Genomic DNA, 12,367 nt, shown 5'->3' on the forward strand with positions numbered 1-12,367 from the left:
TCTGACATCTCTCTTTGAATTATAGCACATGAGTCAGACTTCTTTGGAGTGTTAGTCCGTGTACAATAATTATTTTGGTTGTAACTGCCTCTGGAAATTGTGCTTTTCTTGGGTCATGGCATGTGGAATACCTCCCTTCAATCGTTGCGTGAAATGGCGAACTGGCTGCGGACAAAACTGGCTGAATCTGCTCGTTTTCTTCTTGTATCTCAACCAAATGGCCAGCGGACATATCCGATATGCAATCCCGGAGGAGATGAAGAAAGGCTCCCTCATCGGTAATGTTGCTCAGGATCTTGGTTTAGATGTGAAAAGGCTCCGTTCAGGGCGAGCCCGTATCGTGACCGGAGAAAACATCCAGTACACCGAGCTGAAAACAGACAAAGGGACTCTGGTCGTGAATGAGAGAATAGACCGGGAGCAGCTCTGTGGAGACGTCACACCGTGTAGTTTCAGTTTTGAGGTGATTTTAGAGAACCCTATGGAGCTACATCAGATTACAGTTGAAATAACAGACATAAATGATCACTCGCCAACGTTTAAAAGAGATAGAATCAATTTTGAAATCAGTGAGAGTGCAAATGTAGGTGCTCGTTTTTCATTGACGAGTGCAGAAGACCCCGATGTGGGTGTTAATGGACTCAAAGAATATTGGTTGACTGAAAATGATCATTTTATTCTGAAACAAAACTCGAATGCAGATGGAAAGAAATATGCCGTGATGGTGTTACAGAAACCTTTAGACAGAGAGACAAATCCTAAACTATCTCTCAAGCTGATCGCCGTAGACGGTGGATCACCGCAGAGATCTGGCACAGTAAATATAGATATCGCTGTTCTTGATGTCAATGATAATGCACCTGTTTTTAATCAATCTGTGTACAAAGCTACAGTGATGGAAAACTCTCCAAAAGACACTTACGTCACCACTGTTAATGCTAGTGACGCTGATTTCGGCTCAAATAGTCTCGTAACATATTACTTTTCAGACCTAAACAGTGGTCTCAGTGATTTGTTCACAGTTGATAGAAAAATGGGTGCTATTTTCATTAAAGGTGCTGTTGATTATGAGAAAGATAAAAAATTTGAGCTCAGACTCGATGCAAAAGATCAGGGAGGATTGACGGATTCCTGTAAAGTTATAATAGAAGTGACTGATGTGAATGACAACACCCCTGTCATAAGCGTGATGTCATTCACTAGTCCTGTGTCAGAGGACTCTCCTCCTGGTACAACTATAGGGATCATAAATGTTAAAGATCTTGATTCAGGTGATAATGGTCAAGTGAACTGTAGAATAGAAGAAAATGCACCTTTCAAGATTAAATCCAATTTAAGAAATTATTACACTTTGGTCACAGATACTGTATTAGATCGTGAAAGTGTTTCAGAGTATAACATCACTGTGGTTGCGACAGATGCAGGAATGCCTCCCCTCTCGTCAAGGAGAACCTTTCATTTGAAGGTCTCTGATGTGAATGATAATGCACCAGTGTTTCCACAAGGTGTTTATAATGCGTTTATCACAGAGAATAACTCTCCAGGTGTGTCTGTTGTTACGCTGAGGGCCAGAGATCCTGATGAAAACCAAAACGCCCGAATATCTTATATTCTGGAAGACACTAATGTCGGTGGATCTCCAGTTTCTGATTATGTCTCAGTAAATGCAGAAAGCGGAGTAGTGCACGCAGCACGCACATTTGATTATGAGCAACTGAAACAGCTGGTTTTCGTGGTCAAAGCTCAGGATGGAGGCTCCCCTCCACTTAGTAGCAACGTGACAGTGAACATGGTTATCCAGGATCAGAACGACAACCCCCCTCAGGTCCTGTACCCAGTCCAGACTGGTGGATCAGTGGTGGCTGAGATGGTGCCTCGTGCAGCAGATGTGGGCTATCTGGTGACTAAAGTGGTGGCTGTTGATGTGGACTCTGGACAGAATGCCTGGCTGTCGTATAAACTGCAGAAAGCCACAGACAGGGCGCTGTTTGAAGTGGGCTTGCAGAATGGAGAAATCAGAACTATCCGCCAAGTGAGTGATAAAGATGCTGTGAAACAAAGACTGACTGTTATAGTGGAGGACAACGGACAGCCGTCTCGTTCAGCTACAGTCATTGTTAACGTGGTGGTGGCTGACAGCTTCCCTGAAGTGCTGTCTGAGTTCACTGACTTTACACAGGACAAGGAGTACAATGACAACCTGACTTTTTACTTGGTGCTGGCTTTGGCTGTAGTGTCCTTCCTCTTCATCACGTGTGTGGTGGTGATTATATCAGTGAAAATCTACAGATGGAGACAGTCTCGCATCCTGTATCACTCCAACCTCCCTGTGATTCCATATTATCCACCACGTTACTCAGACACTTTGGGCACAGGGACTCTCCAGCACGTGTACAATTACGAGGTGTGCAGGACGACTGACTCCAGAAAGAGTGACTGTAAGTTCGGCAGAGCTGGTAGTCAGAACGTGCTGGTAATGGACCCCAGTTCTACAGGAACCATGCAGCGGATACAGAGTGAGAAGAGCATCCTGGATGAACCAGACTCTCCTTTAGAGGTCAGTTAAATAATGTTTACTTTTTTGTCTTCCGATGTTCTGCTTGTTGTGTTTGCTTTTGCTGATAGTGAACCGGCTCGAACTATAGTGAGACTTTCAGTACCATGGACAGCATCTGCATTCTCACGACCTGCCTAATTCTCACTTTAAAGCTATGAACAAAGTTTCAACATACATTCTTAAAATTATATTTGGTTCTACAACGTCATATCATTTCACAAGTACATCACTTTAAAGTTGTTGCATTCTATGTTTCAGAGCTTATTATCTTAGTGGTCCTCTTTATAAAAGTTAAATTTTTCCTCTTATATGTGATATGATTATGGACTAAGAGGTTGGGTGATCCAGAGGATGGGACATTTCTTTCTGTTGTTTTCTCATCTTCTTTATTCAAATATTTTTTATCACAACACTAAAGGCTGTTATATCCCTTACAACTGACTATTTCAGTATTAACTGGGTGCATTCACAAGTGGAGTATTGACATTTAAGTCCAATTGAAGCGAGTTCATATTTTGGACTCTAAGAGACGCTGTTGGTCAGCAAAACTTTGTTAGTGTGGCCATGAAGCCTTTTCCCTCCCTCACTATTGCACTCTGGCATGACTAGAGAGGTAACGCTTCCTTCTGAGAAGACGGTGTGTGAAGGCAGTTTTAGCACACACTCACCTTTGGAATACAAAACGAGAGCCGTGTTTTCAGATAGTTGTACAATTTATTTGAGCAGAAGTTCAATCTCTTGTTTTTTTTTCTTCAAGTTGGGACACACCGTCTATTTTTTTCTGATATGACCGCACTGGGACAACCCTCCGCTGAACGCGTAAGATGGCGATCGCCTTTACTATTACGGTACCAAATGGGATTCATTATTTTGCTTTGTTGTTTTGGCAATAGAGTGTCCGCCCAGATTCGTTATTCTATTTCTGAGGAGATGAAAAAGGGATCTGTTATCGGTCATGTCGGACAAGACCTCGGTCTAGATCTGAAAAGGCTTCGTTCGGGCCGTGCCCGTATCGTGAGTGTGGAAAACATCCATTACACCGAGCTGAAGACAGACAAAGGGACTCTGATCGTGAACGAGAGAATAGATCGAGAACAGCTCTGTGGAGACGTCACACCGTGTAGCTTCAGCTTTGAAATAATTCTCGAAAGTCCAATTGAACTTCATCGTGTCACGGTAGAAATTTTAGACATTAATGACAATAGTCCCTTCTTTCCAAATAAAGATATGCATTTTGAAATAAGCGAATCTGCCACACTTGGATCGAAATTTCCCGTTGAAGGCGCCGTGGATCCTGACGTTGGGCTTAATACTTTGCAAAATTACCTTCTGTCCCCTAATAATTATTTTATTTTGAAACAATATGCAAATCCAGACGGCAGTAAATACGCTGAACTGGTGCTACAAAAGCCATTAGACAGAGAGGAGCACTCCAACCTCCCTCTTAAAGTAATAGCTGTTGATGGTGGAAACCCACAAAGATCTGGCACGGTGAATATACATATATCTGTATTAGACGCAAACGATAATGCCCCTGAATTTAACCAGTCAGTGTATAGAGCCTCTGTGAAAGAAAACGCCCCAGTGGGGACATATATCACGAAAGTAAACGCAACTGATGCAGACATTGGCGCACATGGGGAAATAATATTCAGTTTTTCAAAAACAAAAGGCATCACTGTCGATACGTTTAAAATAGATGAAAACACGGGTGTGATATCAGTTGCTGGACTCATTGACTTCGAAAAAGATAAAAAATATGAACTTAGACTGGAGGCCAAGGACCAAGGAGGTTTGACAGGGACAAGTAAAGTCATAATTGATGTCAATGATATCAATGATAATGCTCCAGTAATCAATATCATGTCATTTACTAATACCATATCAGAAGATTCCCCTCTTGGGACAACAATAGCTGTTCTCAATGTCAAAGATGCTGATTCAGAGAAAAATGGACAAATAAAATGTACCGTTGACAAAACGCATCCGTTTCGAATTGAATCTTCATTAACAAACTACTATAATCTAGTTGCGGATCAGCGTTTTGATAGGGAGACTACTTCTGAATATGATATTACTATAGAAGCCACCGACTCAGGGTCTCCTCCTCTCTCTAGCTCTGTCACATTGCAACTTAGAATCTCTGACGTGAACGACAACGGACCAGTGTTCATTAAAAACGTATATTCCGCTTACATCACAGAGAATAATTCCCCTGGAGTGTCCATCACATCTGTAAGTGCGCAGGACTCTGACTGGGGTCAAAACGCGAGAATTTCTTATTTCCTGGAGGACCCACAAATAAACGGTAACCCAGTGACCAACTACGTGTCCTTAAACTCTGACACTGGCGTTTTACATGCTCTGCGGTCGTTTGATTATGAACAAATCAAAGAACTGAAGCTAACTATCAAAGCTCAGGATGGAGGCTCCCCCCCACTTAGCAGCAACGTGACAGTGAAAATAATGATCCAGGACCAGAACGACAACCCCCCTCAGGTCCTGTACCCAGTCCAGACTGGTGGATCAGTGGTGGCTGAGATGGTGCCTCGTGCAGCAGATGTGGGCTATCTGGTGACTAAAGTGGTGGCTGTTGATGTGGACTCTGGACAGAATGCCTGGCTGTCGTATAAACTGCAGAAAGCCACAGACAGGGCGCTGTTTGAAGTGGGCTCACAGAATGGAGAAATCAGAACTATCCGCCAAGTGAGTGATAAAGATGCTGTGAAACAAAGACTGACTGTTATAGTGGAGGATAACGGACAGCCGTCTCGTTCAGCTACAGTCATTGTTAACGTGGTGGTGGCGGACAGCTTCCCTGAAGTGCTGTCTGAGTTCACTGACTTTACACAGGACAAGGAGTACAATGACAACGTGACTTTTTACTTGGTGCTGGCTTTGGCTGTAGTGTCCTTCCTCTTCATCACGTGTGTGGTGGTTATTATATCAGTGAAAATCTACAGATGGAGACAGTCTCGCATCCTGTATCACTCCAACCTCCCTGTGATTCCATATTATCCACCACGTTACTCAGACACTTTGGGCACAGGGACTCTTCAGCACGTGTACAATTACGAGGTGTGCAGGACGACTGACTCCAGGAAGAGTGACATTAAATATATGCAGCCGATGAGTCAAAGTCTCGTCAGTGTCGATGGAGCCGATTCGGAATCACCACAGGTGGAAAAGCAAATAATAGGCAACTGCTCTCAAATGTCAACATTGGTAAGTCACGAATTTGATTATTTCTCACCTATTTCGTCTTATTTTTCTGTGTTTAACTTTTGAAGTACTTGGAGCACTGTTCGAGAAACAGTGGCATTTTTTTTTTCGCTGTCCGTGGTGCTGAATCAAGACGGTCGTTAAAAAATATGTTGCTTTTATACGTGTGGTCCTGAAAGCGAGCTCTTTCGTTTTAAAATAAAACATTACTTCAATAAAATACGAATGTTGCTCCGACAGACAGGACTTCTCAAAAGTTTTTAACCCACTTCAAAAATGTTGCACCATTCTTTTTAAGTAAACTAGAATTCTCCAGGTTTGATCGACAGTCGGAAATAATGTTTCAGTCAGAGTTTAATAAAGTCTGTCCAAGAGGCAATATCATTCATATTTGAACACCAAATACAAAAATAAACCAAAAATAGATCATATTTACTCTGCCTCTTTCTTAGTGTTCGATTTATATTATAGTTGTGTAATGTACTTATGTAGGCGGATTTGTTCGTATCACACTCTCATGCACTCAATATACTAGATCCTCGTCTGTAACTGAAGTGTTTCGAACGTGATGATGCTTAGATGTGCTTGCATGGTATCAGCAAGACCTCGACATTTAAAAAAAAGGTTTAAGTTCTTTACAGAACTTTTCTGTTAAAAGCTTTAAACGTACACAAAAAGATGAGGAGTCATTTTCCGTTCAAAATGAGACTCAAAGTTTTCTTTTTGAGATACACACTCAAACATTACCCGGGATGGGCTCTGAGCGCCGCTGTTGATACACCATTGACTGACTGTCCCAATGAGCAGAGCTGCGATCCGCCCCTTGTATACGATTCAGTGTTTCATTGCTCGGAGGGAAGACTGTGTCCTCGGAGGTTTTTACAGTGCAGCATTAATCGTTTACATTTTCAGCTGAAAATGTCACTTCTTTGATTATTTATGGATTGAATTTCACAATTTTGCATCGAAAGGATTTATTTCGCCTTTACCGCTCTGGATTATGATGTTTTTTCTTGGGATCACCGCTCTCCGATGCCCATGGCAAACACTGGTTGTCACTCTTTGTCTTTTCACGCTAAGCTCAGTGAGTGGACAGGCTCGATACTCGGTACCGGAGGAGCAGACAGAAGGGTCTTTTGTTGGAAACATTGCTCGAGACTTAGGTCTGGATGTGGCGAGGCTCATATCAGGAAGAGCTCGTATTATTATGAAAGGAAGCCGACAGTACGTTGATTTAAACCGGGACAAAGGCACACTTGTTATAAAAGAGCGAATCGACCGAGAAGAACTGTGCGGAAAGACGACGCCCTGTAGCTTCAGCTTCGAGTTGATTTTAGAAAATCCAATCCAGCTTTATCGGGTAACAGTGGAGGTAGTTGATATAAACGACAATAGTCCGTCCTTTCCAAAGGATGAGATCAGCTTGAAAATTGTGGAGAGTGTTGCGTCAGGCACTCGCTTCTCTTTGGTAAATGCAGATGACCCTGATGTTGGTATCAACGACATTAGGAAATACACACTTAAACCATCTGATCATTTTAAATTAGAAGTGCAGAACCAGCCTGATGGAGGGAGATACATCGAAATGGTTTTGCAAAACCCGTTGGACCGAGAGAAAGAGGAGACTCACTCCCTCGTGCTGCTTGCTTCAGATGGAGGAGAGCCTCACAGGTCAGGGACGGTGCGTATTTATATCACTGTGCTGGATGCTAATGATAATGCGCCAGTCTGTAGTCAGCCTGTTTATAAAGCAGATGTCAGAGAGAACTCTCCTGTAGGAACAGTGGTGACCACTGTCAGTGCGAATGACGCAGATAAAGGTGTAAATGGAGATGTCCTATTTTCACTTCCTCATATCACAAGAGAGGTGAGACAGCTTTTTGAGGTAAATGTAAAATCTGGAGAGATTAAAGTAGCAGGTAAAGTGGATTTTGAAAAATCTCAAACATATCAACTAAACGTTCAGGCCAGTGACCACGGGGGATATACAGACACGTGCAAAGTTATTATTCAGATCATTGACGAGAACGACAACGCGCCTACAATACAACTGATGTCTTTTTCTAACTCGATCTCCGAGGACTCTCCCCCAGGTACAACTCTCGCTGTTGTTAACGTTGATGACGAAGACTCTGACGGTAACGGTGTCGTCAAGTGCTCCATTAACTCTGACCTCCCATTCAAAATGGAGTCTTCATTAACAGGATATTACACGATTGTAACTGAAGACTTCTTAGACAGGGAAAGTGTTCCTGAGTATAATATCACGATCACCGTCTCTGACAAAGGCTCTCCGCCACTGTCGAGCAGTAAGACGATCAATGTCAAAGTTTCTGACGTGAACGACAGCCCACCTAAGTTTGATCAATCAGAATATAGTAAGACTGTACCAGAGAACAACCCTCCCGGAGTTTCTGTTTTCACTCTCAGTGCAAGTGATGCAGACTGGGGTCAAAACGCTCGTGTTTCTTACCTACTGGAGGAGAAGGAGATTAATGGGGTCGCTGTGACTTCACTGGTGTCAGTAAATTCAGAAAGTGGTGTCGTTCATGCAGTGAGGTCGTTTGATTTTGAGCAAATCAAGTGGTTTGAATTCAACGTCACTGCTCGTGATGCTGGATCCCCTCCTTTGAGCTCAGTGGCTACAATAAGAATAGTGATCCAGGACCAGAACGACAACCCCCCTCAGGTCCTGTACCCAGTCCAGACTGGTGGGTCTTTGGTGGCTGAGATGGTGCCTCGTGCAGCAGATGTGGGCTATCTGGTGACTAAAGTGGTGGCTGTTGATGTGGACTCTGGACAGAATGCCTGGCTGTCGTATAAACTGCAGAAAGCCACAGACAGGGCGCTGTTTGAAGTGGGCTTACAGAATGGAGAAATCAGAACTATCCGACAAGTGAGTGATAAAGATGCTGTGAAACAAAGACTGACTGTTATTGTGGAGGACAACGGACAGCCGTCTCGTTCAGCTACAGTCATTGTTAACGTGGTGGTGGCGGACAGCTTCCCTGAAGTGCTGTCTGAGTTCACTGACTTTACACAGGACAAGGAGTACAATGACAACCTGACTTTTTACTTGGTGCTGGCTTTGGCTGTGGTGTCCTTCCTCTTCATCACGTGTGTGGTGGTTATTATATCAGTGAAAATCTACAGATGGAGACAGTCTCGCATCCTGTATCACTCCAACCTCCCTGTGATTCCATATTATCCACCACGTTACTCAGACACTTTGGGCACAGGGACTCTCCAGCACGTGTACAATTACGAGGTGTGCAGGACGACTGACTCCAGAAAGAGTGACTGTAAGTTCGGCAGAGCTGGTAGTCAGAACGTGCTGATAATGGACCCCAGTTCTACAGGAACCATGCAGAGGATACAGAGTGAGAAGAGCATCCTGGATGAACCAGACTCTCCTCTAGAGGTCAGTTTATTGCTCCATCATTCGTCACACACCTATTTGCATTTTCCTTCCATATCCACATTGTTGCTGTTTTTTTTTTTTTGCTTGACTCCCCTCTTGCTTACAGGTCAACTTCAGCACTATTAGTGATGGACAGCTCCGCATCTAATTGTGTTGAGAATTGACACCATGAGATGTTCTGTGTTCCAAGCCTCTTGTTTTTGTGCTACTGGGTTGTTTGTATTTCAATTGGAAACACATACACACACACACACACACACACACACACACACACACACACACACACACACATTAGATATTTGCATTTCACTGTATTTTATTCCCTTGTTCATCCCTACTATTTATTGAAGCATTTCAGCTCCTTCTTCATTTAGCCGTGCACTTATTGAACTAATCAACACTTAATACATAAACGTTTGTAATTTCCCAAGTGACATATTCAATAAGGTAGTTCTCCACCTCTATGGAGTTATGCAGTTGCTATTTTCACATCAGACTGCAAGGGCCGCTGTTGGTCTACAAAGCACTTGTGAGCCTTTTATTAAATGCAGTAACACCTCCTATTCTTGTCATAGTGTGCCGTGGAGAGCGGGGCATTGAGGTCTTCTTTTTCACTGGCAAATCTGAGATCTAAATATTTGTTGTCTCAGCTTAGACTGAAACATCAACGATAGGACTACCTTGGTATTAGACCGTTTTTTTCTCATCCATACTTATATGTGGAGTGCTTCGGAAATATGGCTTTTTTCATCAGTGATCCCACTGTAAAATGGCAAGTACAGGCCTCCATCCTCGTTTTTATATTCCACTTTACACTCTGTCAGATTCGCTATTCGGTCCCAGAGGAGATGAGAAAAGGCGCATTCGTAGGAAATGTGGCAGAAGATTTAGGAATCGATGTTAAAAGACTCACATCAGGCGGTGCCCGAATTGTAAGCAGCGATAGCAGCGAATATATAAGGCTTGATTTAGACAAAGGGATTCTAGTGGTGGGGGAAAGGATTGACAGAGAGCAGCTTTGCGGGCAGACTTCGCCCTGTAGCCTGAATTTTGAAATGATCATGATGAACCCAATGCAGTTACATAGTGTCGTTGTGGAAGTTTTGGATGTTAATGATAATCCACCTGTGTTTCCCGAGAAAGAAGTGCATGTAGAAATACTAGAATCTGCTCTTCCAGGGACCGAAATATTACAAGAGAGTGCTACAGACCCTGACGTTGGCATAAACGCTTTAGGCGGATATACGTTATACCCAACAACACATTTCAATATCAAAGTCATGTCCAGCCCAAATGGTCACAAATATGCACAGTTGTATCTTTCTAATGCGTTGGACCGCGAGAGAGAGGAAAAGCTGCTCCTCACACTAACTGCAGTGGACGGCGGTGAGCCACAACGGTCGGGCACTCTGAAAATACATGTAACAGTGCGAGACACTAATGATAATGCTCCGCTTTTTACACAATCTTTATTCAAGGCGTCAGTTAAAGAAAATGTTCGAAAAGGAACCTCAGTGCTGCGTGTGAGCGCAACGGATGCAGATGAGGGAATGAATGGTCGTGTTTCATATCACTTTAATCGCATGTCAGGAAATGTGGCTGAGCTTTTTAATCTGGATGAAAACAGCGGTGATTTAACTGTAAACGGTATCATAGACTACGAAGAGAATAAAATCTATGAAATTGGTGTGCAGGCTAAAGACCAAGGTGGACAAAGCACATCAACCAAAGTAATAATTGAAGTCCTTGACGTAAATGACAATGCCCCTGTAATAACATTAACGTCGTTTTCTAATGTTATAGCCGAGGACTCCCCAAGTGGAACTACTGTGGCGATAATAAACGTTAAAGATCTGGATTCAGGCAAAAATGGTAAAGTAGACTGCTCAGTTAACGGCAATATCCCGTTTACAATCCACTCATCTCTAAAGAATTATTACACTCTAGTAACAAACGGTGTACTTGATAGGGAGCGTAATCCTGTATACAACATCACTTTTACAGCTGTGGATGAAGGGAGCCCATCAATGTCAACCAACAAGACAATAACACTTCGAATATCCGACGTCAATGACAATGCACCCGTATTTGAACAGAGTTATTATGAAGCTCACATTATGGAGAATAACTCGCCAGGACTATCCGTGTTTTCCTTGAAGGCACACGACTCGGACTCCGGGCCTAACGCACGTGTATCTTACCTGCTTATTGACACGCAGTTGAATGGGTACCCCTTATCTACTTTTATATCTGTTAACGCAGAAGACGGAGTTGTACAGGCTGTTCGATCATTTGACTTCGAGCAATTAAAAAATCTTAATATATGTGTAAAAGCGCAGGATGGAGGTTCTCCGCCTTTAAGCAGCAATACCACTCTACAATTAAATATTCAAGACCAGAACGACAACCCCCCTCAGGTCCTGTACCCAGTTCAGACTGGTGGATCAGTGGTGGCTGAGATGGTGCCTCGTGCAGCAGATGTGGGCTATCTGGTGACTAAAGTGGTGGCTGTTGATGTGGACTCTGGACAGAATGCCTGGCTGTCGTATAAACTGCAGAAAGCCACAGACAGGGCGCTGTTTGAAGTGGGCTCACAGAATGGAGAAATCAGAACTATCCGACAAGTGAATGATAAAGATGCTGTGAAACAAAGATTGACTGTTATAGTGGAGGATAACGGACAGCCGTCTCGTTCAGCTACAGTCATTGTGAACGTGGTGGTGGCGGACAGCTTCCCTGAAGTGCTGTCTGAGTTCACTGACTTTACACACGACAAGGAGTACAATGACAACCTGACTTTTTACTTGGTGCTGGCTTTGGCTGTGGTGTCCTTCCTCTTCATCACGTGTGTGGTGGTGATTATATCAGTGAAAATCTACAGATGGAGACAGTCTCGCATCCTGTATCACTCCAACCTCCCTGTGATTCCATATTATCCACCACGTTACTCAGACACTTTGGGCACAGGGACTCTCCAGCACGTGTACAATTACGAGGTGTGCAGGACGACTGACTCCAGAAAGAGTGACTGTAAGTTCGGCAGAGCTGGTAGTCAGAACGTGCTGATAATGGACCCCAGTTCTACAGGAACCATGCAGAGGATACAGAGTGAGAAGAGCATCCTGGATGAACCAGACTCCCCAGTAGAGGTCAGTTAAATAATATAG

The 12,367-nt window shown here is 43.4% G+C and overlaps 3 protein-coding genes across 12 annotated transcripts in view; all 3 read left to right on the forward strand.

Annotated features, from left to right (window-relative positions):
- The window catches only part of LOC306828998 (protocadherin gamma-A11-like), a gene marked incomplete at its 5' end in the record, with an annotated part of 180,141 nt that overhangs the window by 47,861 nt on the left and 119,913 nt on the right, over positions 1 to 12,367 (forward strand). Inside the window, one exon of one of the 9 annotated variants that reach the window (XM_079351787.1) lies at positions 9,938 to 12,349. The exons of the other annotated variants lie outside the window; for them this stretch is intronic. Within the exon in view, the coding sequence (XP_079207913.1) occupies positions 9,938 to 12,349 (2,412 nt within the window). Of the gene's footprint in view, positions 1 to 9,937; positions 12,350 to 12,367 lie in introns of those variants that run through there. 9 annotated transcript variants of the gene reach the window in all.
- Positions 1 to 12,367, forward strand: part of LOC306829013 (protocadherin gamma-A11-like) — a 36,134-nt gene that overhangs the window by 9,771 nt on the left and 13,996 nt on the right. The window contains exon 1 of one of the 2 annotated variants that reach the window (XM_079351830.1): positions 390 to 2,557. The exons of the other annotated variant lie outside the window; for it this stretch is intronic. Coding sequence (XP_079207956.1) covers positions 482 to 2,557 — 2,076 coding nt within the window. The 5' untranslated portion in view covers positions 390 to 481. Of the gene's footprint in view, positions 1 to 389; positions 2,558 to 12,367 lie in introns of those variants that run through there. 2 annotated transcript variants of the gene reach the window in all.
- On the forward strand, positions 5,829 to 9,326 carry LOC306829006 (protocadherin beta-16-like; the record flags this gene model as incomplete). Its single annotated transcript, XM_079351823.1, has 1 exon — positions 5,829 to 9,326. Exon 1 carries the CDS (start codon positions 6,780 to 6,782, stop codon positions 9,324 to 9,326), a length of 2,547 nt encoding a protein of 848 aa, XP_079207949.1. The 5' UTR covers positions 5,829 to 6,779.

The sequence above is a fragment of the Symphodus melops genome (genome assembly GCF_947650265.1).
Source record: "Symphodus melops genome assembly, chromosome: 9".
In the NCBI taxonomy this organism is placed as follows: domain Eukaryota; kingdom Metazoa; phylum Chordata; class Actinopteri; order Labriformes; family Labridae; genus Symphodus; species Symphodus melops.